Here is a 23081-nt window from a genome sequence, read left to right on the forward strand (position 1 = left end):
AAAGACGCTCAACAGTCCCATCTTTGACACTGTGAAAGATATATGATGACATTCATCTAGCATGTTTGTTGCTTCTATTTACAGGTGACATCACAAACGTGACCTTTTTAGTTGCACGTGATGCTTCTAACACACGAAGCAGAAGCCTCAGGTGGGTGTAATGCATTTAATTGGAGACATTGATTTGTACATCATACAATATTCATAAAGTGCAACACAGAAAAAAGCAAAGAGCCATCCCCCGTTTTTCTTCCTCCATAAATACATCTTCCCCAATTTGAACATATTTCATCCAACCACAGCTTCTGGCACACATGACGACTCATTTCAGCACGATGACACACGGCACACACCTGACCTTCATTTGAAGCAGGCCACACTGAACCTGTGGCAGGACACTTTTATTCTTACCTTTCAAATTAATTACCTATCCGAGAGGGTGAAACCCGACAGCATGATTTATGAAACGCTAATATAAAAGAAATAATGAATGCCTAAAACTGATGAAAAATCTAAACATCCGTGCGAGATGTCCGGAGCTGTTTGAGTCAAAAACGTGGCCCAGTGTGGGGGCTGTACCTCTGGTCCTTCAGGCAGCAGCAGGAAAGACAAAAGTTAGAACACAGAGCTCATGCTGTTCTTTAAATCGTTTCAACCACCCAGCATGTGACCTGCACGTCTGCCTCAGGCTCCACCCACACTGTTGCTTTCCTGTTGGACTGCACAGACATGTTGCATCAACCACACACCAGTGCAGACCGACACAGACAGGGTACCATGTGACGTGAGGTGTAACGGCATAAAGTATAGAAGCACGCAGCGTATCGCACCACACCAACAAAACATCCGTTATTACAAAGTATGAGACTAAAACTGCAGAGCAGCTTTAACTAGCACACCTAAAGACACGCCGTCAGACTTACAAACAGCCTTCAAGCAGTCAAAGCAGAACTTAAACTAACTCAGCCCACTACTTTACTAATGAAGTCAGCTCAGGGTCCAGCTACGAGCAAAAGGAAGGAGCAGCGACCTTACTGTGCACACCTGACCGAGCCCGCCAACGTCTGGAGCACCACGTGTGTCTGGGATTCACAACAAGCGTGGCAACGAGCCCCTCGTGACCCGCACACCTCTTTGGAACTTTCTCTAGTGGATGGAGGGAAATCCATTTCCAAAGGTGTTACTATAGCTACCAAACCTTAATGCTGAAATCAAGTCGCCATCACCCGGCCCCTCAGCTGACCCTAATGAGCAGACGTACCACAAACCGAACAGGCAAGCACGTCGTGCCCGCTCGCCGTCCGCCCATCTTAAATCCTTCATCTGATGGGAGAACTGAAAGCAAACAGCTGATAATGAACTTCGTCTAAAGCCACAAAACTGCGTCTCCATTCAAAACAGCAGAAGCATGTAAACATGGGTGGGAAATAAGAAGATGGGACGCGCAGAGGACAGGAAAGGAAGAACGTACGCTGCTGCTCATCAAGTTTAGCTACGATCGCTCTATGCAGAGGAACTGGTGTGTTTCCACAGCAGCTCTGGGTAAACTGGTTCTCCGCGAGGTTGCAGCTCTGAGTGCTGAACAAACCTGGTTGATTAGCTAGTTAACCATCATGCAGTGGGACAGTGAAGTCTGTTCACCACCACTGACTCACAACAGCAGTAAATCACACACCAGCTAACAGTCCGGCTCAGTTTCAGCTACACTGAGTGGTTTCCAGTGACTTCTCTAAAACAGGTGATGCACACATGTTGTATTTAGTGTATATGAGAAAATCCCTTTAGTTTCAGTGATGGACTAAAGTTACAGGACAAAGGCAACGCGCAACCAAAACGGCACGCTGCAAAAAGCTCATCACACACGTCGTTACCAGCATGAAGAGCGTCACTCAGATGATCTGGGCTCAGCACGTGTGCGAGTTCTGGGAAACCGACTCAAAAAAGGAGGAATGTGTGTTTTGAATAGCACGGCTATTTAAACATCAAAGTACTTCATTGCATTCATCATCACAAGTCACATCAACACGAATGTGTCGCAGCAGTCCTGCTCCTCCAGCTGGAGCTCTGGAAACACCAAAGGGTCAGATTTTATACAGTAAAGCCTCACACACACTACGTCACCTGACCAGTTCTGCTTACCTACAGTCAGTGTGATTATTTACAACCCGATAATAAAGTTATTAGTAGCTGTTGGAATGGCTGCTTAAATAAAACAGAAAGAAGCAAACCTGCAGCTGACACTGTGCAGACGAGCTGTGTGGGCCTGCTCTGGGACACAGGCCAATGATATCTAACCAAAGGAAATTTGCAAACAATGCTAGCTTCGTGAACAGCATCAGCTCACTACCAGTCGAGCTGCTTGTTACAGTCGTCACCACAATACGCAGAAACATGCACCACCAGCTGGTGTGATGGAGCCGACTGGACGAGGCGAACGAGACTCTGAGGAGATGAGATGACTTGATGCCTCAGCAGGACCATCAGCACGAAGCTGCATTTTCCTTTAGCCCAAAGATGTTCTGAGCGAGCGGGTTCGGTAGGCGACCTGTGAGAGTCTGCTGCTGTGGACTTGAGCAAAGGAAACGCGTGAGGGTGCCGTCTGTAGCTTTTTGGGATCCCTGCAACCAACAGGAGCAGGTACAGCAACCGTGGAGTTTCTGCAGCCAACACAACTTTAGCTCAGGTTTGATGGAAGCGAATGCTTTCACGCTTCACACTTCGTTAAAATCCATGATGTTAGCATGTGGTGTGATTCACATCTGAAGACCTAGAATGCCTGTTTTCACCTTTCTTAGACAGATATGCAAAGAAAACCTGCAACTACCAAGATCTACGCTGAAAGTACTAAAACTACAGACAGTGGGTGGGTGATGGTCCGCTGGAGGATCCAGGGCTGCTGGAATGTCCCCTGACAAGCTCGTAGTATAATCCTCAGTCCAAAAGGGCAAATTAGTGGAGAGCTGAAAAGAAGGAGGAAGAGTTTGGCCTCCTCGTCATCAGTAGCGTGTAGAGTACCAGTCATTGTCGGTCATCTGAACGAGCTCGTTGACCACGTCCAGCAGGTTGTAGTTGTGTTTCTTTAGCAGACGCTGGTTCAGAGAGCGGTCTGCAAAACCCATCTCCACCAGCACGGCCATCATGGTGTCCTGGGTGGATGCATCCACTGGAGGCTGGGTGGAAACAAGATCGGATCAGTCGAGCGAGCCAGCTACTGATTACCGCACAGGCCTGAATGAGTCTGTATCTGAAGTGTTTGAAGGTCTGACTGCTGACAACATGCTGTGTACAATGTAAATAAAAGCAGAGTGCAACATGTCACGACTGCGTGGCGTCCCCTCGTCAGGAACTGATCGAGCATCGGGAGCACCGTCTGATCAGGGAGCACCTTCGCCAGCTGGCTCCTGCTCTCCTGGATTAGGGATGCAGCCCCAGCTTAAAAGCCTTTCCAAGGTAGTGCAATTAGCTTTGCATTGGACTGATTAATGTAAGTGTAGCCCCACAACTGTGTCGCCTACGTGTTGCATCGCTATCATGCAGAGAAAAGAGTTCAAACCTGGGCTGTGACGTTTGCTTCAACACTGGAAAATAGGCTTGAAACTCCAAAACACACAAATGTGAATATGGGAGAAAAAAGCTGCTAAATGTGTCACCTGTGTGGGGCCTTGTCCGGTGAACAGGGCTTTGTAGGCAGAGGCAGCTACTGACAGAGCTCCTTTCACCAGGCCGCCGGTGAGGCCTTGCTGCCTGAGGAGGGCAAACATTTGGAGAGTTAATCCTTTTGTTCTCTCTTATCAGTGTTTACGATTCATGGATGTGAATTTATTTATGAGCTGTCTGCAAGGGGAAAGGTTACAGCAGCAAACAGAAACCAGAAAGCATCCTTGGACTTCATGCTGCCTCCAAACTGTTAGTGCTCGTCATTCTACTCGGGGGGCCAAAACATTATTCTGCTTCTGTCTTAGTTGGCAGCTGGGATTTAGAAGCACAACGATGGGCCAGGCTCTCAGCAGAGCCACGGTGAGACGACTCCTGTACGTATGTGCGTCTGAGCTGACCTTAACCTGACCTCAGGCTGACCTGTGAGGACTCTGCCTGCACAGTCATACTTCGAACAGCACTGCAGTTCAATCAGCTTCATTTGAACCTTTGTACATTACTAACTTCACTTTCTGAGCCTCAAAGGCAGCGAATCGTCCTGTGAGCCTGGGAAACTCGGACAAACAGCAGCAGGCAGCTGGACTGGCAGCTTGTTACAGTCTCACTACTTTAACATGAAGACATTATTTAGCTTTTATGTTAGCGAGCAGATAATCTGCCTCCCGTCTCCTGGAAGCCTGCGTTTGTCCGTTTCTATTAGAAGCTACATTCAAAGTGATCGGATGATGGCGCGACTCTGATGTCTGAGATTTGTAGTATCAGTGGTGTGCACGCTCCATACTGAAGAGCAGATACAGGAAGTTGAAAAACAAACTGAAAGAAGCTGCATCATGTAGGCTCTGCACGATAAACCAAACCTAGCCAACGGATGGATGGACGAATAAAAACGTGATAGCTTCATTGTGCGCGTGTGTGTGTGCGCGTGTGTGTGCGTGTGTGCGCGTGTGTGTGTGCGTGTGTGTGTGCACGTGTGTGTGCATGTGTGCGCGTGTGTGTGTGCGTGTGTGCGCGTGTGTGTGTGCATGTGTGTGCGTGTGTGTGTGCATGTGTGCGCGTGTGTGTGTGCATGTGTGCGCGTGTGTGTGTGCATGTGTGTGCGTGTGTGTGTGAGAGAGAGAGACCTGGGGTCCTCGGGGTCGTTCTTCTCCGTGTCAGTAGCTTCAGGATCAGTCTGAGCGCGCTCAGGAGCTGCTTCTGCAAGACAGAACGATGCGATCACCGTGGACTTCATCAGAGTGGTACTGTGACTGAAGTGACAGCGAGACCCAGTAAGGAGCCTACCGTCCTCAGTCTGGTGCAGTTCTGAACCCTGCGCTCCTTCCTCAGCGCCGGCATCCTCCTCCTCTCTCTCTGCGCTGCTCTCTGGGCTGTCAAACACAAACATGTTTGCTTCGCTCATTTACTGTCCGCACAACAACAACGCCTGTGCCGCTTCATTAGCTTCATGACTCGGCTCGCTGTATTTGAATCTTGTTTAAATGAAGGAAAAATGTTTTTATATGATACGGCACACCATCTAACATATTTTGGTAGCTATTTTGTGACTGACAGGTGATCATTTGTACACAAGCAGGAAAGAAAGCATTAGTAATCTCCTTTGCCTGATGAAGGTCTAGCCCTGAAACGCTGTAAATGAATGGCGCTACTGTGGTGCAGATGTGGTGCAGATGTGGTGCAGCAGTGGAGCGGTCGGTCTGAGGAAAAGACCAGCTTTCCTGAGGAAACGTTCTCATGCTTACTGTGATGTGACGACAGCTTGAGGCGGGGTGACTACTTCAGGAGTCAGCGGCTCATCGTCCAGCGTCTGGGATGTACACAGCATATCGTTGGCACTGCTGGCTCCTGACAGCTCCATTCCTGGAGCCGCTTCATCCACCTCGTCCGCCTCCCCCTCTCCTGCGGCACTGTCCCGACGCTCAGCTGAGGGGGTATCTGGGTCTGTGTCGGTCTTGGCTTGGACGTCTCCGGGCTGGGACAGAGCAGAGCTGCAGCGGGACCGAGAACAAAGAAAAAGTGAAAGCACTGATTACTGTCCCACAGCCGAGGGTTCTCCCACACACTCCAAAGCCACGGCTCCTACCTGTACATGGACTCTCCCAGGGGCCGAGTGGTGTCAAAGCAATCGGGGAGGATGATGATGTAATCCTCGGAGGACGTGGAGGAGGAGCGACTCCTCATTACATCCCTCTTCTCCTCCTCTTCTTGCTTCTCCCTCACTCTGGGCTCCACACAGATGCTCTCCATGTGCGACTCCTCAGCTTCACCTGTGATGAGACCAAGGAAGCAAACGCTGGGTGTGACTGGCTGCTGTGCACATGCTGGGACACATGCTGGGACACATGCTGGGACACATGCTTCACTCCCACTCATGACACAGAGGTTCAAGCTTCGCTTCGACTTCTGTCGTGCCCAAAAATGGCGGCAGAAGCTAGAAACATAAAAGAGGACCTGAGGGTGTGTAGTGTGTGGACCTGATGCGTAGCTTGATTTTTAGAAAGGTGCACAAGGTTTTAACACATAAGCTAGCTGGAGCCTAGCTTAGACTTGAAGCAGGAGCAAGACCATCGCACTTCTAGAAATCTGGACAAATTTATTAAACCCCCCAAAACGGGGCTCTCCAGAGACTGAGTCAGCTCCCAGCCAGACTGAAAACAACTTAAACATAAAAACATCACAAAGAAAGAACAATACAGTATCCACAACAGCACCAGAGAGTAAAGCAGAGAAATGTGGATTATTAAAGGTCCAGTTCAGTTTCATTTACACAGCACCAGATCACAACACAGTCGCCTCAAGGTGCTTAATATAGTAAGGTCGACCCTACAACAATACATACAACAATCATATGACCCCCCTATGAGCAGCACTTTGGCGACAGTGGGAAGGAAAAACTCCCTTTTAACAGGAAGAAACCTCCGGCAGAACCAGGCTCAGGGAGGGGCGGGGCCATCTGCTGTGATTGGTTCTTGATTCATTTAAAGGAACATAATCATTTCTGTTAGTACACGACTTAATAAATTGATCAACAAATCGAGTCTTTCTATTTGTGGCAGCAATTTTCCAGCTTATCAATCAACCAAAGACCAGACAGACTGTTCATTCATTTGAAAGCCTGGTGCTTAGCCTCGTCCCCCCCAGCTGTAACACCAGTGATCACCTATCGTCCACCTGGGCCTTACACACAGTTTGTCTGATTTCTCGACCGACCCCTCCCCTCTTGTTTCCTTAGCGTAAGGAGGCGTGAACTCGTATGTCAGGTGCATGACAGCGCCGTGAGGAGTAGCAAGCCACAGAAAGTTGGGATTTGGAAAACAGATGGAATGGATTCAAAGGCAAACGCAGAGGCTGCAGTGTGGGAGCACTTTGGGTTTAAACTGAATGACCGTGGTGAAACCTGTGTGAGCCGGTTTGTCGCCTTTGTTGTCAAATAGTAGCAACTAAACTGCTTCCTGTTAAACCCAGAATTTAAAATGCTGCTCCTCACACACGAGCTCTTCAATAATCGGCCCCAGTCGTACAAAGTGTTGCAATTAGCTGACATTTAAAGCATAAACAGCTGTTCCTCGACAGAGTCCTCCTGTTTGTGGTGAAGGAGCTCCACACAGACCCTCAACTGTGCTGTCACAGCACATGTCAGCTGGCTGCCCGTTAGCACCGCTGCCTGGGGTTTCAGTGGCGCCCCTCCTGCTGATGCTAGCTGAAAGAGTTTCCAGAGGTCCTCCCAAACACTGAGCTGACCATAAGCTGCAACCCAGAGCTTCAAGTCTGCTCCCGTACAAACCAAGGCCGCCATCACACCTCACTGTCCTTGAATCCAGCCCAGTCATACGGTGACATCTTCACTCAAATTAGACGCCGCCTCCACTTTATATACAGTCTGCAAATGGTCAACGCTCACCCCCAAACTGGTGCAAACAGCTGTTTCTCACAGAGAAGCTGCTTGAGTCAACATATCAACTTAAAAATGTCACCTGTGGCGGTGTGTTCGGGCAGCGTGGCGGTCCCGGCTGAAACGTGGAGCGGCCCCGGTGCTGAGCTCGGGCCAGGCAGCACGTTCAGGGGCACAGACGTTGGAGTGGGCAGGGAGGCTTTCAGTGGGGAAGGGATGGACGCCTTCAGACCAACGAGGGGTTTCATGGGAGTCTTGGAGTTGCTAGAGCAGCTGTCGGGACTCTCCTCCATTTTCACCGTTTTACTCAGACAGGACAGCGAGGAGGAGGAGCCCTGAGCAGCTGGACGTACCACTGAAAGGAAACACGAGGACCACAGTGAAACACCAGCAGATCACGCTGCAGTCTGACGTTCCAGCCAGAACAGACTGTATGTGAACATGGACGCGTTCCAGCCAAACAAATGATCATTCATTTAAACGCACGAGCCGGCGCCGAGGGCGTGTCACTGACCTTTTCCTGTTCCTGGGCAGGATCCTCTCAGAGGTATGTGATCAGGGGCCTCCTCCAGGGTCATCGAGCGAATCACAGTCTCACAAACAAACTGAGTACCGCTGATGTCATCCTCCCCTTCCTCCTGAGCTGGGACTCCGCCCCCTTCAGCTCCAGGTCCTACCCCGTGGGGGACATCTGAGGACCAGCAGCGAGACAACAAATGTCAAGACACGCCCATTTCATTTTTGAACACAGCTGTATCAGCAGGACAGCTGCTCACAGTCAGAGAGCCAACTGCATGGCTGTGAACAGCTGGACAGTCTTAGAAGAAAACCTTCACCCCATTGCATGCTGGGAAGCCAAACAGGGTTTTTCAAGGGACCTGAATCAAGTCAGTCAGGTGCGGCTTCTTTAACGAGTACTTGTAGTTTCAACAGAACCTTTAAATAAACTGGGAGAACACTGAGGAGGATTGGGACTTCATTACCCATGATGCTATTGATGACTTCAGTCTCTTCCTGAATCAGACCCAAGGAGGGGCTGCCCTTGTCCAGCAGAGGGCCATCTTGAGACAGAGGGGACATGCAGGGTGTGATGTCTGGAGGAGAAACACAGACAGCACTGAGCTCTTACAGCACGTGGACTTTTACAGCCGGCTGACAGAACGAAGACCGAATGGCAGTTTTTCCAAAAGTGTAACATTTGCGGTGGTTTTGAAGCCGACGTGGGGAACACTTCAGAGAGCCTGGTCACCTGCTCTGTGTCAGAGCACTGCGTCTGGAAGCTGAGAGCACCGGTCTCTGATGTGCAGACTGAAATGTTCCAGCCTCATTCGTCATTTATTACGCTCCGAGTGTTTCCAGTGAATCAGCTGTGGGCTGCAGACACACCAGTTTAGCACCTGAACGGCACAAAGCCACAGAAAGCGGTGCGTCTAACCAAACTCAGTCTGCAGCTTCCCCACTCGATCAGGGTCACAGCACCTGACGCTAATCAAACTACGAGGTCAAAGAAACATGAACGTCTATGAATCACAGACGGCCTCCGTCAGTGTGTCGGGCCGATGCTGCCACTGCTCAGAGGACGCTGTGCTCGCCGTGTCTGAAAGAAATCTGCTGTCTTTGCATGTTACAGTTTGAACGTCGGTATTTGTGGTGCAACAGATTGTATCTGACTATTTTATTGTTCACATAACTGACGTGCTTGTAGTGCACACACGTGTCTCTTAACCAGGACGAGTGTTCTGGCTGTTCTCTTCTTACCAGCAGGCGTGTTGGTGGGGGCGCTCTCCAACTCTTGGACGATGTTGATATCCAACAGCTCAAAAGACAGAAGATCCTGACAAATGAACAACAGGTAACAGATTACAAGGCTAGTCTACAGGTCACCTGACCTGTCTCCAAACCAGTACAATCCAAGGCAGAGCCCCAGTTTATAAATGAAGATGATGATGTTTCAAATCATTTGTAACACGTTTCTTGTTAACAGAGGACTCAACTTATTGCTACATAAGTGCAGGGTTGTTGAGTGCCTGAGTCACTTTGCTGTTAAAGTGCCATCCTGTAGTAAGTACGAGTCATAGGCCACACCCCTTTCCTTTATATTTTACTGGGAAATGAGACTTTGCATAACTTCAGTGAATTTGAAGGTGAATGACGGCTCTAATGGCTCCACACACGCCCTGCCACGCCGCCCTGCTGCGCTGGATTTTCAGTCCAGTTGCTGTGTAATCTGCAAACCTCAGCCTCTCCCTGTCTAAGCTGGAGTGGACGTGAGTGTTTGTGTTTCGCAAACCAATCCAGCTGTCAGCCAATCAGCATTTGGCCCACAGTGAAGCCACGTTACGCTGAGTTTTTGGAGGAACAGATTGAAAAGCCCCTCCCACAGGCTTGCATAGGCAATTACAAAAGCAAACGGGGGTTGGTGTGACTCAGGTGGTAGAGCAGGTCGCCTACTAATTAGAAGGTTGGTGGTTCGATCCCTGCCTGCACGGACCAACTACACTAACCCCACGCTGTCACTCAGACGTAGCTGTATCTACTAAAAAGCTCTGTCACCTCATTCTTCATTTATCGCATCCACAAACTTGGAGGATCGTGTCGCTCGTTTATTCTGATGACAATAAATTTGACTAAAAGTCTGTCTCCATGGAGACACGTGGACTCTGAATGTGAATTTAGACGGAAGCAGATTTACAGTTGTTGCTCGTTTGTCACAGTTCATTTCAGCCTGTATCATAAACAGATTACTAGGGATGGGTATCGTTTAGGTTTTATCCGATACCGGTGCCAAACCGGTACTTTTGAAACGGTGCCGGTGCTTAAAGAATGGAGAACACAAACTTTGTCCAAAAACCTCTCATGTTCAGCTGTTTTTTTGTAAAAAGATAACAATGTTAGCCTTTTCTGCAGCTATGGGGCATATATGGCATCACTCTTGGCTGGAAGCAGTGCTTAAACAATGGCCAGGACTCTCCTCTTCGGGTTTTTGGGGGATGTTGCTAACTCCGGGTCCGATAACAGGCACCACACCTGCAGCAGATGTGCACGGTGTGAGGTCTCGCAGGAAGCTATCAAATACGGCGCATTTCTCGGCTTTAAAAAAACGCTATGCGTCGCCAGGTGTTTCATGGGATTCGAGGTGTTACCTCCTTTGACAGTATCACAGTATCAGCTTAAAGCACTTGTTGCTGCTGAGTTTGCATCTTTTGCTGTGAAGTACAGCCAGACTTTGACCGCTTCGCCTTGGGCATTTTTAATCTGTAGCTCTGCTCTAAAAGAACGTACGTACCTGGACCCGCCTACTATCCTCGGAAACGTAAAATGATTGGCTAGAATCCAAAGTGTGTCACAGCTCAGGAAAAAAAAGCAGCGAAATGTGCGCTGCTTTTCGGTCTGCTTACTACCGTTTATGTCAGAACCGACACCGGTACCCAGCCCTACTGATTACTATCAAAGACAGAGCAGCACACTGACTGCCAGTGTGGACCAGTCCCAGTCTTCACAGGCAACAAGTTTACACAGCTGCAGTTACTTTGGTTGTGCTATGATCTGTACAAACAGATGCTTCACTGCACATTCATGGACATTTGAATAAACAGATAAAATATGAGCTATTATTATTCCAGCTTCATGTCAGCTGCAGTATACGTACAGTAACGTGATGTTAGCATACTGAAGTTTAGCTGCTAGGATGGGGAGGAGCATCACAGCAGGTTACCTGTGCAGTGAGCAGGTCTACAGACGGGATGTAGTACTCTTCTTGGTCCACTGACAACAACGGCTGTTCCCTGGAAGCTGCACACGCTTTCCCATCCTTGGCTACTGGGTTCTTGCCCTGCAGGCAAACATTCACATCAACCTCATTTGTGAATTTGCACATCCAGAAATTTATTTCATTTTTAAACCATCTAAACTTCAATTTGTTTTGTATGAAATTTACAAACCAACCATCCTTGATCTCACCCCAACCCTCTCACACCAATTAGCTAAACTGCAGGAATGTCTTACAGAGTTAAAGTTTGAATAAAGGTTACATCAAATGATTTCAGCCTCCCTGAACTGCATTCGTCCTACCTGCGGTGTGACACAGGGTGAAACCAGGATCCCATCAGCCATCATGGCTGCTGGAGCCAGAGGGTCGACCACGATGCTGCACCACACTCTCGGTCCAAACTGCTCCCCAGCGTGGGCCAGACGCCAGTGAGATGTGTAGGAGCCCTCCACAGTGGGCGCACACAGCGCTACGCTCACTATGCCAACCTGCACGCACACACACACACACACACGCTTGTTTCAGTGCTTCACGAGGACACGTGCCACAGCTCGGTGGGATGTCTCACACTCACCTGTCCCGGCTGCAGGAAGGGAACTGCCACTTCTCTCCAGCGGTCTCCAGATCCCACTGCCAGGTTTCCCCACATAAACTTCAGCTGCAGGAACCAAACAAGACATAATATAATGGTTCCTTAGTGGGAGTTTGCACAGTGGACCAAAGCCTCCCACAGGTGTTGAGGTCAAAGAGCAAAGTGACGCTCTGTGGTCAGTAAATGTCAGCACTTTGCTGCTAAACGTGATGGAATAATGTTTGACACTATTAACACTGTTAAGGAGGGATTGGTTGGTCACAGTGAAACAGGGTTGCTGTTTGTTTACACGAAACACAAAGCACAGCTGAACTAAGCCTGTTCAAACACAAAGCACCAGGGATGAACCTGAAACTCATGAGATGTGACGACGAGCATGGAATTTGTGTTAGTCAGTGATGACATTTCACTACAAAGGTTGGGTAATCACGCCGGTCAGTGACGCTCATCACCTGGGATCATGAGTATAGCTGTTTCTATGGCAACCCAGCCAACAGTTACACTTCCCCCAAAATGTAAAAAGTACATCTAACGGTGGGTCAAATAATATAGTTGCGTCACTGTGGCCAGCACACCGTCAGGTCACGTCTGTGCTGTACACACATGGACGCGTCCATGATATTCACGGCTCTGAGACGGCGAGCAGGTCTCGTTCTGGTGTAGGTGCTCTCAGGAGAATCCAAGCTGTTAATGAGCTGCTGTTTGAGACTTTACCTTAGTCTCAGCACTCCAGCTGAGAGTCCCAGTGTTCCTCATCTTCCAGTACTTGATAAACTTGGTCCCAGGACGCAGACGCGTTCCGTCAGGAAGGTTTTCGTCCAAAAACGCTGCCGTCATGGCAGGAACCACCAGGGGACAGGGGCGCTTTGGTCGCCTGGGCAACAAGAGGAAAACCCCTTTATTCAAATTCTTCATCACGTCTCACTTTAAACTCATTCATATCGTCATTCAGCTCCCATCATCCCAGAGCAGCGGTTACAATGGACCGCCTTATTGACTGCTGCAGTCTGCTTGCCATATTTTCCCACAGTCTATTCACTTCATTGCACTATAACAACCTAGGATCACCATTCATCTTTAAATGTGCTTCAACTTTTGGGGAAGCCGTAGTAGGTGGACAAAAGCTTTCAGGCTCACAGAAATGCATTTCGTCCACACCGACCCCTGACGAGCTGATAGCGCCTCGCTGTGACTCGACTGTGTGAGCTGATGTTTGAATAAAGACAGACTTTGTTTCTGGAGCTACTCTGGAATCACACATGAGGAGATCGACACTGAGATATTTGAAGTGCGTCCTGCAGCCTAACTTGGTTGGGACCTACTCTGGGCTGTTGTGCTGTGTGGCTCGAGGCTGCAGGAGGACGGGGGAGGAGCTTCCGTCTCGATGGGACGAGCTCCACTGTATGCCCCGCCTCTCCATCCTCAGCTGCTTCCGGATTTCCTTCACCTCGGCTTTCAGCAGGCGCTTCTCGGCTTTCAGCCGCTGCTTCTCTGCCTTTCGGAAACTGCGATCCCCCCGCCTGTAGAACCTAAACAACAATGGATCGAGATGAAGTAACATCAGCATTATGGGAATGTCTACAGCCAGGTGTAGCATTTCATACTGGATTCAGACAGCCCTGCATCAGCTCACACTCATACCACATATCTTTAAAACAAACATTCATGTTTTTAAATATTTAGTGTGTAAAGCTGATAATATGAAGCTAATTTGTGCTTTTTGGTAAATATGAACACGTGTTAAAGTCCGGTAGCTGTGTCACACCTGCTGTGGTCTGGGGCCGGTGATCCGTGCTCCGGGATGGACAGGGGAGTCCTGGCTCTCACCAGATTGTGACTGGGATCGTGGGAGAAGCTGCAGGGCTCGCACAGAGTACAAGAGGTGCACACGCTGTGGAGTGAAACAGCCCAGAGGGATGAGAGGAAACGTGAGACTGCATCTAAAAACTGACACCGTGATGAAGAGCACGCACTCAGCTTCACAATCTGCAGAGATAACAGCTCCTGGCATGCAAGGAGAACGCAAGGAACTGCACAATGTGACCAAACAGTTTGTGTGCAGAGCTGAAGTTAGAGCACCAACATCCTCCCTTTACAGCAGCGAGGCCACAGGGTAAATGTTCACTTGGTAATAGGGCTGGGCCATATCATACCGTTCACGGTAATAACAGTGTAACTTTGGGCAATGATGGGAAAATGAAATATGGCGATAGAATATGGGTAAAACACGCATGCGCAGTGCCTTTGTTTACATATGCACATGGCGGAAAAAGCATAGAGATTGGAAATGTGACGTCACTCAGGGGTAAAACCGCAAAGGATTCTGGGAACTCGTGGCAAGAGGTACTAGCGCACGCAGGCTTTCAATTGAAATCAGTCACACAGCGATAAAAAGAAACACAAGAAGCCGTTGTATTATTAACTGCAATAGCCGGTCGCATGACAGCCACGGGAAGCCGACGGGTAAAGAGATCGGTTGTTATCGGATTACGTCGTTGAAGAGAAATTGTTCGAGCCATGTTTCCGAAGTAACAAAGACGCGACGGATGGCCTGGATTGCTGCCATTCAAAGAGCAAATATAACGTCCCAGAACCCTCCAGCTCACAGGTTAGTCTGCTCCAAGCATTTACACGAAGGTCAGTCTGCTGTTGTAGTTAATGAGTCATTTTCATAACATAATTGGTGATATAGGTTACAAGCAAGTCTGGCGCTGAACAGAAATTGTGGCGCTATGCTCCTTTGTTTATTGTGCATAAATAGTGAATTGTCCTGACACAATATTGCGTTTCGCTTCTGTTATTATGGTACATTGACAAAAACATATACTTTTATTCACAGGATAAAACAGGTTTTTTGTATCACTAATTGCCCAGTACGATTACAGCATACAGTATTATTGTCACTGCTACATTTCTGTGATGAACCAGAAATTATTTCCACTACTAATTAATTACCGTTGAGCTCAAAGGTTATATTAATAAACGGTTAACGAATGTGTATTTATGAAGACGATTTGTGAGACTGGTAAACTTATGATACGTACGATGGTCTTTCGTTCTACACGGTGCATTTCAAGGTCCTGCACCCATCCGTCGGTAAACTGTACCTGGGCTTGTTGCAGTGACCTGAAGTTACTAAACTTCATGAGTGTATGCACTCACTCCAAGAACCGTATAATTATAAATCTGAGCGTGGTGAAAGTTGGGCAGCACGCTGACGTCTTTTGTCCCTCTGTGTGCTCGTCAGGGTCTGACCCTTTCACTCCTTTGATTTTTTCCTCGTATCTTGTCTTTGACTTTTCATTAAGTCTGTCTTTGTACGGACCGGCATTGTTCTCCTTCGTTTTGTGCATACCTTTTTGGGGGGCAAAGAAAAAGCAAGAATTTATTGGATCCGAAGAATGAACGTTTTGCGGTGCTGCAAATGCTTGCATTTGATGCGGTACTTGGATTGTTTTGCCACGAGTTACCGGCATGCAATGCGCGAAAGTCACGTGGGCTGTCAATCTCTATGGCGGCGACGCAGAATGAGAAGAGCGAAAGTGGATCATTGAATGAAACAGATGAACCTGAACTGGTTTGTAAAAATGCTGCAGCTTCACTGGTGTGGAACTGGTTTAGCTTTCGTCCGTCAGATACACAACAAAGCACTATTTTTGGTAGCGCATGCTAGCGGGCCGTCGTTATTACCGTGTTGTTTGGAAAATACGGCGCACTTAAAATCATCCTTTGATTTTTCTGAAAGTCGACAGAGCCCCTTATAATCCCGTGTGCCTTATGTATGAACTCTGGTTGTGTTTATGACCTCGAAACGATTTTATGTGCACGGCGCTCGAAAATCTGTCAAATGTTTCAGTACGACTTTGCTGAGCTACGAAGCCGCACCGCTTGATGGATTGTTGGAGCGTTACGGCTGTCGTAGGCGGAGCCTCGCGGAGTGATACGTACTGTGCTTCAGCATAATGTTACCGTATTGTGTGTGTATAACCTCTTTTTAAGTTCTGTGGATGTTATACATGGTGATGCTGAGGATATGTCGGCCAGTTTCCACTGGAAATGCCTTTTGGTTAAACTGTCAGCAAGAATTTGCCTTTGCACTGTTACATTTTTATATAACTTTTATATAACACATAAAAAAAACAGCTGCTTGTTTAAGTGAAAATACATTATTAGTGCAAAAAACCCATCAAAGTTGTGGAGTTGTAAAGTATTTTGTCTCATGTCAATTATATCGTCAGTTACATCGTTATTGCAAATTTTCAAATGCGTATCGTGATAAATATTTTGGGGCACATCGCCCTGCTCTGCTTGGTAACAACGTTTTGCAGCTTATTCATTTGTACACTGACAAGTGTTAGAGTTAAACCCAGGCCTACTGCGACACCGGGACAGCGTCTTTCACCAACAAAGATAAATCAACAAGCAGAATCCAAAGACTGAACTTACTCAACAACACATACCTGCACTGATAGCCTCCTCCAGTAGTCTGCCCCCTGCAGGACGAGCAGGGAGGAGTTGAGGAGGACGGAGCTCCAGGCAGAGTGGAAGAGGACACCTCGGGGACCTGCTGGGTCTCTGCTCCTCCTACAGCTTCCACTCTACCTCCACCAGCTGCACCAGCTCCTCCTGCTGCTCCTCCTCCCCCTCCCAGGGGTTTGTGGATGCAGCACTGTCCTGAAAACTCCCGACAGATCTTTTCCACTGCCTCACGAACTACCTGGTCCTTAAACTGAATGCAGTAGCGAGCACTTTAGTCATCAGTCGTTTAGCGGAGTTACTGCTATGACACTCATCAGGACGTTCTTACCTTCTCCATGTAGGAGGTGAACCAGGCTGGAGGAGTCTTGTCTTCTTCTTTGGTCCCTTTTACTTCTTTCATGATCACCTGAGCAACAAAAGAACATCATCTATGTGCATGCAAACATATGGGCGCAGCAGTGGATAGATGCAGTAAGAATGAAGCCTGTGCTGGGCTCTTACCATGCCCTGTTCTGGCACTGCAGCCTGGACCTTGCGACTGACCACCTGAGCAAGTGAAGGGCAGTGCTGTGGGGGCCTGAAGCCCCTCTTGGGTTCTGCTCCGCTGGCCTTGGTGGTGGCAACCCTCGTCGGCTGGCCTCGAGTTTCGTACACATTCATGTGCAGTCGGTTCCCCTGCCTCACCGCACTCTGGAAAATAAACACGCCGTCAGTTTCTCCGCTAGATTCGTCACCGGCAACACAAATGCTTCACTTAAGAAGAGCAGTAAGCACAGCGATACTATATCATAAGGAAGTCTTTATTTTCATGGGTCAAATGTAACTGCACAAACCATGAAAGGAGAGAAACACCAGTAGGCTATTATTACTTTATTTCTTTATCAATTAAACAGATCAAAGTTGTGGAGAAGCCTGGAATCAGGATTGGGAAAGCTGTGGCTATCGACCCAAACATGTGGCCAAATGATCTCAATATAAAAGAGATAATCACAGATGGTAAAGACACACCCTTCATATCACATCACAATGAAATAGAAGCTTATGGCGGATGATAGCATGGGCGGGACGTGAAAATATCCTCCGTAAATCTGGAGTCTTCTTCATACACTAAGAATAACTGTGGAGTTCCACAGGGCTGCATGTTAGACCCAGTTCTGTTTTCTATGCCTTGTCCATCAATGAAGGTGGATCTGTGCTATACACAGGTCAGGGATCTGTGCTGGAGCTGGATGTGAGGGGGTTCGATACATCTTAGCTGACGTTGCAAAGTAAACAGGCGCTGCTTACACAACGAGCTAACACAGCACTCCAAGACACCAGCAAACAAACACTCCACAGAAGCTTTCCACGTCACGTCTGCACTGTAAAGGAACAGGAGTGTGGAAGCAAGGACACCACACTAACACTTTCTATCCACAGGCTACTGAACCACTGCCTATGTCCAACTGTTTATCCATAACTGGAAATTTGCACTTTTCGTACATATATACACCCTGATATCGCTCTGTATATATTAGCACTGTGACAGTGTTGCAACTACTCGCACTCTAACTTCTGTTTACACCCACATACAAGCTGCAGGATTCACAAAGCACTGTTTTACTATTATTACTTTCTTGTAGTCGTGTGAAGGGAGCCTGCAGACTAAGCAGGTGCTCTGCATAACCGTCTGTGTTCTGCAGAGCACATGACAATAAACTTCTTGAATCTTTAACCGTGAATGAGCTCACCTTCAGAGCCTCCTCATACTCAGCTGGAACACAAGCAGAAATGACCAACGTTAACATGAGTGCACTTTTATTTGGACTTTGTTTAATGTGTAGCATCATGTGACTGCCCAGGTGCACTTACCTTGGCTGTTAATGGACACCTGGAGGAAGAAAAGGAGAAGACGATTACATAAATATGTGCTAAGAATGCGTTACATGGAGGAACTCCTGGAGTTCAAGGATCGCTCCTTCATACAGGGCTGCTCACTTGTTAGTGAATCCTGGTCAGAATGTGAGCAAAGTGTTATAGGCACAACTTACCACAGTCATTCAGCTAGGCTACCACATTCTACTGCTGTAGGTTAGCTGTACCTACTCACTAATCTCACTTTGTATGGCACTCCTCAGTCTCTTACCTCCTCGTTCTCCTCATCAAAGTAGGTCAGCTGCAGGCTGCACAGGCCAAAGGAGCGCTTGACCTGTAATAGACAGACAGATGTTGCCACATCCAAAGTCAACTCTTATTTACTTCTTCACTGTAAATCTCAGACGTGTGGTGCTACACAATAGCTCTGAATGGCTGCTCTGCAAAGCTGGTCTGGCCCCAAAAGCTGGTTCTGTTCATCTGGATGTTTTCAGACTCGTGGCCCCTGATCAATGATCATGACAGTTTGCATATCAATGGTCACAAACTGACCCCACTGTTCCTTCAGTGGTGCTAGTGTCAGTCATTATGCAAATGTGCTGTTTATAAGGTTGGAAACCTGCAGTCACTGAAAACAGAAACAACCTTTTGGGATTTGCTCACCTGGACGACTGAGCATGCATCAAGACAACTACTCAAAACATGTCATTACTTCAGGACTCGACGGTTATAATTCTCTTCTATAATTAGGCTGGAAACATCTGGACCTGACCCAGAACACTGTAGCAACAGAGAGCCTCCCCACACTGACTGCTTATGAATCCATTACTGAACTTCATTCCTGGTAAGTCTTGAATGATGAGCCCATCATATCCTGCAGAGCTGACAGCAGCACACACCCACAGAGGGCTGCTGCTTACTTCTGGTTCAAAGCCAGTCTTACACACAGTCCTACAGGGTGAAAGGTCACACACTAAAACTGTTTTACATAGAAGAATTGTTTTTGCATATTTTGCACTCAACCAATCACAGCTCGATCAATGCTCGAGCAAAAGCCCACGAACGTCACCAGATGGTGTTTCCTGCCTTGATTCAGTTAATGTAACACTTCAGCTGAGCTCTGTGCACTGACACCGAGTGTCTGCACCTCAGTCACATCTTCGGCTGCATGAGTGTTTGAACAAAACTGTGGATTTATCTCCTGCAGTTTGTGTTTCACCCACACCCAGGCCTCCCCAGACCTGCTGACCGTGGCTGCCCCTCCTGAGCCTGATGCTGTCGGAGGTTTCATCCTGTCAGGACCGAGCTCTCTGATTACGCTCACACTGTAACACAAGTGCTCTCTCTTGACATAACTGTTATTGTGGTGTTATAGCAAAACAATAAAATGAAGTGTATACTTTACACATCAGGCACAGAGTGAACACATTCAGATCCATGATTGTAAATGAGGACGACATCACAACTGTGTGTGCCGAGTGCTTCAGCTGCTGAGGGACTGAGGGAGGAGTTGTTCCTGTATGTTTACTATCAGGAGGATGATCCCTCAGCCACAGGGACCAGGTCACAGGCCTCCATCTACACTCCTGCTAGCTGTTCACATGCTCTGAGCAGCACAGTGCATGCCTTTGACACAAACACATATAAGCTCGTACTGTTTCACAGATCGGCATCAAATGAAAAACAGTGAATGCTAAACCTGTTGCAACAGTCTCAGCAGCCAAACGTCTGTGACTCAGCAGCACTCACACCAATGATGTGCTCCAGGTACAGCCGACCATGCAGGGCTCCGAGCCTGTTTCACCTTCTTGTTCCTGACTTACTGCATTTCCAGTCCCAGTCATATATAACTGGGCTCTTGCTCAGGGCTCCGTTACTCTGCACTGCCAAACAGATCTACTGCAGCTCTGGATATCTGCATCCTTGCAGTGCGTAGCTGCATTTCTGAGGAGGTGCATGTCAGACTCACAGATTTAACACAGTACACAGTAATGAGCTGAGCTCTGTCATTCACATCTATATTATCCTATGGTTATTACACCACACGCCGAAGTCCTACACGTGGCAAATATTAGAGAAATCTGTGCGTGTATCTGAATTAAACCAACACTTGATAACAGATATAAATAAATGCAGCCAGGCTTTCATCCTCCAGGTTATTGTCCTCGGATCTGTTACTGTGTTACTAAAATGCACCAGCTCAGTGGAAATGCTTCCATTTGTTCCATTTTCTGTGGCAACGTTAGGAAAGCAGCATAACGTTAGTTACACATAAGGAGCGTGTGCCCGTGTCGTGCTCGCAGTGAGGACACAAACACAGCTCCTGCACCCCCGCTGCGTGCTGCAGCCGTGGAGTATCTTTGTGGTTGTTTCGTCTGTTTACTTCCTGCACTCGGAGTGAACCACTGCGCATGGCGGTGAATTGGCTACGCTGTTGCTGGTGGTGACGTTAAACCGCTGGGCAGAAAACGCAGGAATGTGTACGGGCCTGTCTGACGCGTTGCCTTTACCTCCCCGATGCCCACTGTGACCCACGCAGAGCCTTAAAGGTCACACAGTGATTTTTCTATTATTCGGCGTGTTTCGCTCTGACATGCACAAAGTGTGGCTCAGTCTGGAGGGGCGAGCACGTCCTGAACAGCCTAGTGTCTAAGCAGGGATCACGGCCCGCCCGTGGAGCTGCTCGAAATGAGTGCGGCCCGTCACGAAGCGGGCCGGGACACAGGTCTGCGCGACGTGACGCACTCCCGGTACTTCCCGCACACTGTCGCCGTCACACCCGCTGGGCTGGGCCGCTCACCGTGACGGCTCGGGCTGGAGTAATCCTCTCCGTGAGCACACAGCGGCCCACGGCACCTCTCACACGGAGGTGTAAGCGTTTGCCCCGTGTGTCTGTCAGCACCTGTGGGCCCCCTGAACCCCCATCCCTCCGTGTGCTGCGTGAGCGCCATGCGTGTGGCGTCGTGTCTGACAGCAGGCCTGCTGCTCGTCTCTGCTTACCATGGCCTCCATCGACTCCCAGCTCTTGGTCTCGGATCCCGACAGCAGGAAATTCTTGGAATTTCCCCTGAAATTCACCTTCAGGTTGATGTAGAAATCCATGGCGCCCCCCTCGGTGCTTTAGAGCATATTACACGCGACGTACACGGAGGGTTTTCCGCACCGCCGACGACTCTTTCTGGGTTAACCTCAGCAGCTCAGTCCACCACGATTATCCGTCGAGCTGTGAGGCGTATTTTGTGTTTACATCAGCGCAATGAACACACCCACTTTGCACCACGTGTCCGGAACAATTTCTTCTTTAGGGTGCCTCTGTGCCTCTGAGTTGCGTTACTGCCCCCTCTGGTTTAACGCCGCCATATTGGCTTGTGTCCGCGATGCTGTGGGCTCCTCTAACGAAGATAGAGCCACGAACTGGTTTGGTTCTGGGCGATGGCTCACTGCACACAAAGCTGTTTCAGATGTACAGGAGCGTCATTAGAAGCTTTTTGATATGTTATTATTAATATTATTATTATTTCAAAGTCTTTGGGCAAAAAGAGTGTTTCTTCCCTCCATCCATCCTTTTCAGGGTCACAGGGGGCACTGGAGCCTATCCCAGCTGGGCAAGACGCAGGGTACACCCTGGACAGGTCACCAGTCTGTGGCAGGGCTAATGTAACCAGTGTTCCTGCGTTGTGTCTGATAAAGAAAGGTAAACGAAATAAAGACCTCCAAGTTATTAACTTGCCCACTCCAGCTGCTCTCCTACAGGGGAATTGTAGAAAAGGGCCTGCATTTATTTTTTTACATTAAACATAAAGTACAAACTTACATTTGACACAAGATTAAAAAAAAACACCAACACGAAATCCGACATACCTGATAATGAATGGTAAATGGTAAATGGCCTGTATTTGTATAGCGCTTCTACTAGTCCCTCCTAGGGACCCCAAAGCGCTTCACACACCCAGTCATCCACCCATTCACACACACATTCACACACTGGTGGAGGCAGCTACAGTTGTAGCCACAGCTGCCCTGGGGCGCACTGACAGAACGGTAAAAGAAAGAAAGACAAAGTAATTAACTTGCCCACTCCAGCTCCTACAACCAAATGCAAAGTAGGGAAGAGGGTTAGCTCCACCCACCACAACTCCCAAGCTAGCAAGAATTATCTATTCACGCTAGCATTAACTGTGCCTATAACACATATGTGGCACACACGTACTACACATTTACATTTACAGCATCTAGCAAAGTCAGGCACAATGATGACAATAATTGAACTAAAGACACACAATCAGAAACATCAGGGTGGCTAAATATACATTATATGTGTGTTGTACGGTGTCTGGAAAGAAATGACACCCACCTCTCCCACAGGGGAATTGTAGAAGCGGGGAGAGGCCAAAGGGGTGCACTGTATTTATAGGGTTGCACCAAAGAAGAAGAAGAATCCATGATAGTGTGCGGTCATCACTCTTGCCAATGCTGTAGACGGTATCGACAGTATGGGTGGCCGGAGGTACAGCTCCTGTGTCCCCAAGAGATGTCACAGACCCATCCAGGTCAGACTCAAGGGGGCCACTGACAACGCTCACAGCAGGATGTGCAGCGTCGTCATTCAAAGTTGTGTCCAAGGGCAAAAAGTTAACTTGAAGGAGCAGGTTGCGATGCACCTTGTCTGTCTCTGATACAGCAGATATGAAGAGCAGGATCCAAGTCGACTACCGTGTACACAACAGGTTCCCATTTGTCAGGGAGCTTCCTTTTCATTCTGACTCCCTTGTTTGCCAACAACACCTGGTCTCCCAGTGAAAGAGGCAGACCCTTCACCTTTCTGTTGTACTGGTCAGACT

At 48.3% G+C, this 23081-nt stretch overlaps 1 protein-coding gene across 3 annotated transcripts; it reads right to left on the minus strand.

Moving 5' to 3' along the window:
• Window positions 1-98: 98 nt before the first annotated feature.
• nbr1b (NBR1 autophagy cargo receptor b) lies at window positions 99-21470 on the minus strand. Of its 3 annotated transcripts, XM_085351257.1 has the most exons (23): window positions 21241-21470; window positions 18512-18574; window positions 18238-18256; window positions 18117-18139; window positions 16888-17076; window positions 16715-16792; window positions 16368-16636; window positions 13673-13798; window positions 13230-13436; window positions 12622-12781; window positions 11890-11973; window positions 11618-11803; window positions 11262-11378; window positions 9305-9380; window positions 8530-8640; window positions 8061-8237; window positions 7629-7901; window positions 5738-5921; window positions 5397-5642; window positions 4939-5024; window positions 4779-4851; window positions 3651-3744; window positions 99-3170 (listed from the first exon to the last, which is right to left on the minus strand). In XM_085351257.1, exons 1-23 carry the CDS (start codon window positions 21340-21342, stop codon window positions 2997-2999), a joined length of 3117 nt encoding a protein of 1038 aa, XP_085207383.1. In that variant the 5' UTR covers window positions 21343-21470; the 3' UTR covers window positions 99-2996. The 3 variants fall into 3 exon arrangements, with proteins under 3 accessions (XP_085207383.1, XP_085207386.1, XP_085207385.1); XM_085351259.1 differs by lacking the exon at window positions 3651-3744 and having other exon boundaries at window positions 3068-3170; XM_085351260.1 differs by lacking the exons at window positions 7629-7901; window positions 8061-8237; window positions 8530-8640.
• Between the last annotated feature and the right edge of the window lie 1611 nt (window positions 21471-23081).

Source organism: Diplotaxodon limnothrissa, linkage group LG4 (genome assembly GCF_057381915.1).
Source record: "Diplotaxodon limnothrissa isolate DT_005_m linkage group LG4, D_limnothrissa_male_GT1.1, whole genome shotgun sequence".
NCBI classification, from domain to species: domain Eukaryota; kingdom Metazoa; phylum Chordata; class Actinopteri; order Cichliformes; family Cichlidae; genus Diplotaxodon; species Diplotaxodon limnothrissa.

Coding starts and splice junctions, on each gene's coding strand:
- nbr1b (XM_085351257.1), bottom strand. CDS start 21,342: ATGGATTTCTACATCAACCTGAAGGTGAATTTCAGGGGAAATTCCAAG. Junction 13,437..13,672: donor CCGGCCCCAGACCACAGCAG/GTGTGACACAGC, acceptor ATTGTTGTTTAG/GTTCTACAGGCGGGGGGATC. Junction 8,238..8,529: donor AGTCATCAATAGCATCATGG/GTAATGAAGTCC, acceptor GCTGGTCCTCAG/ATGTCCCCCACGGGGTAGGA.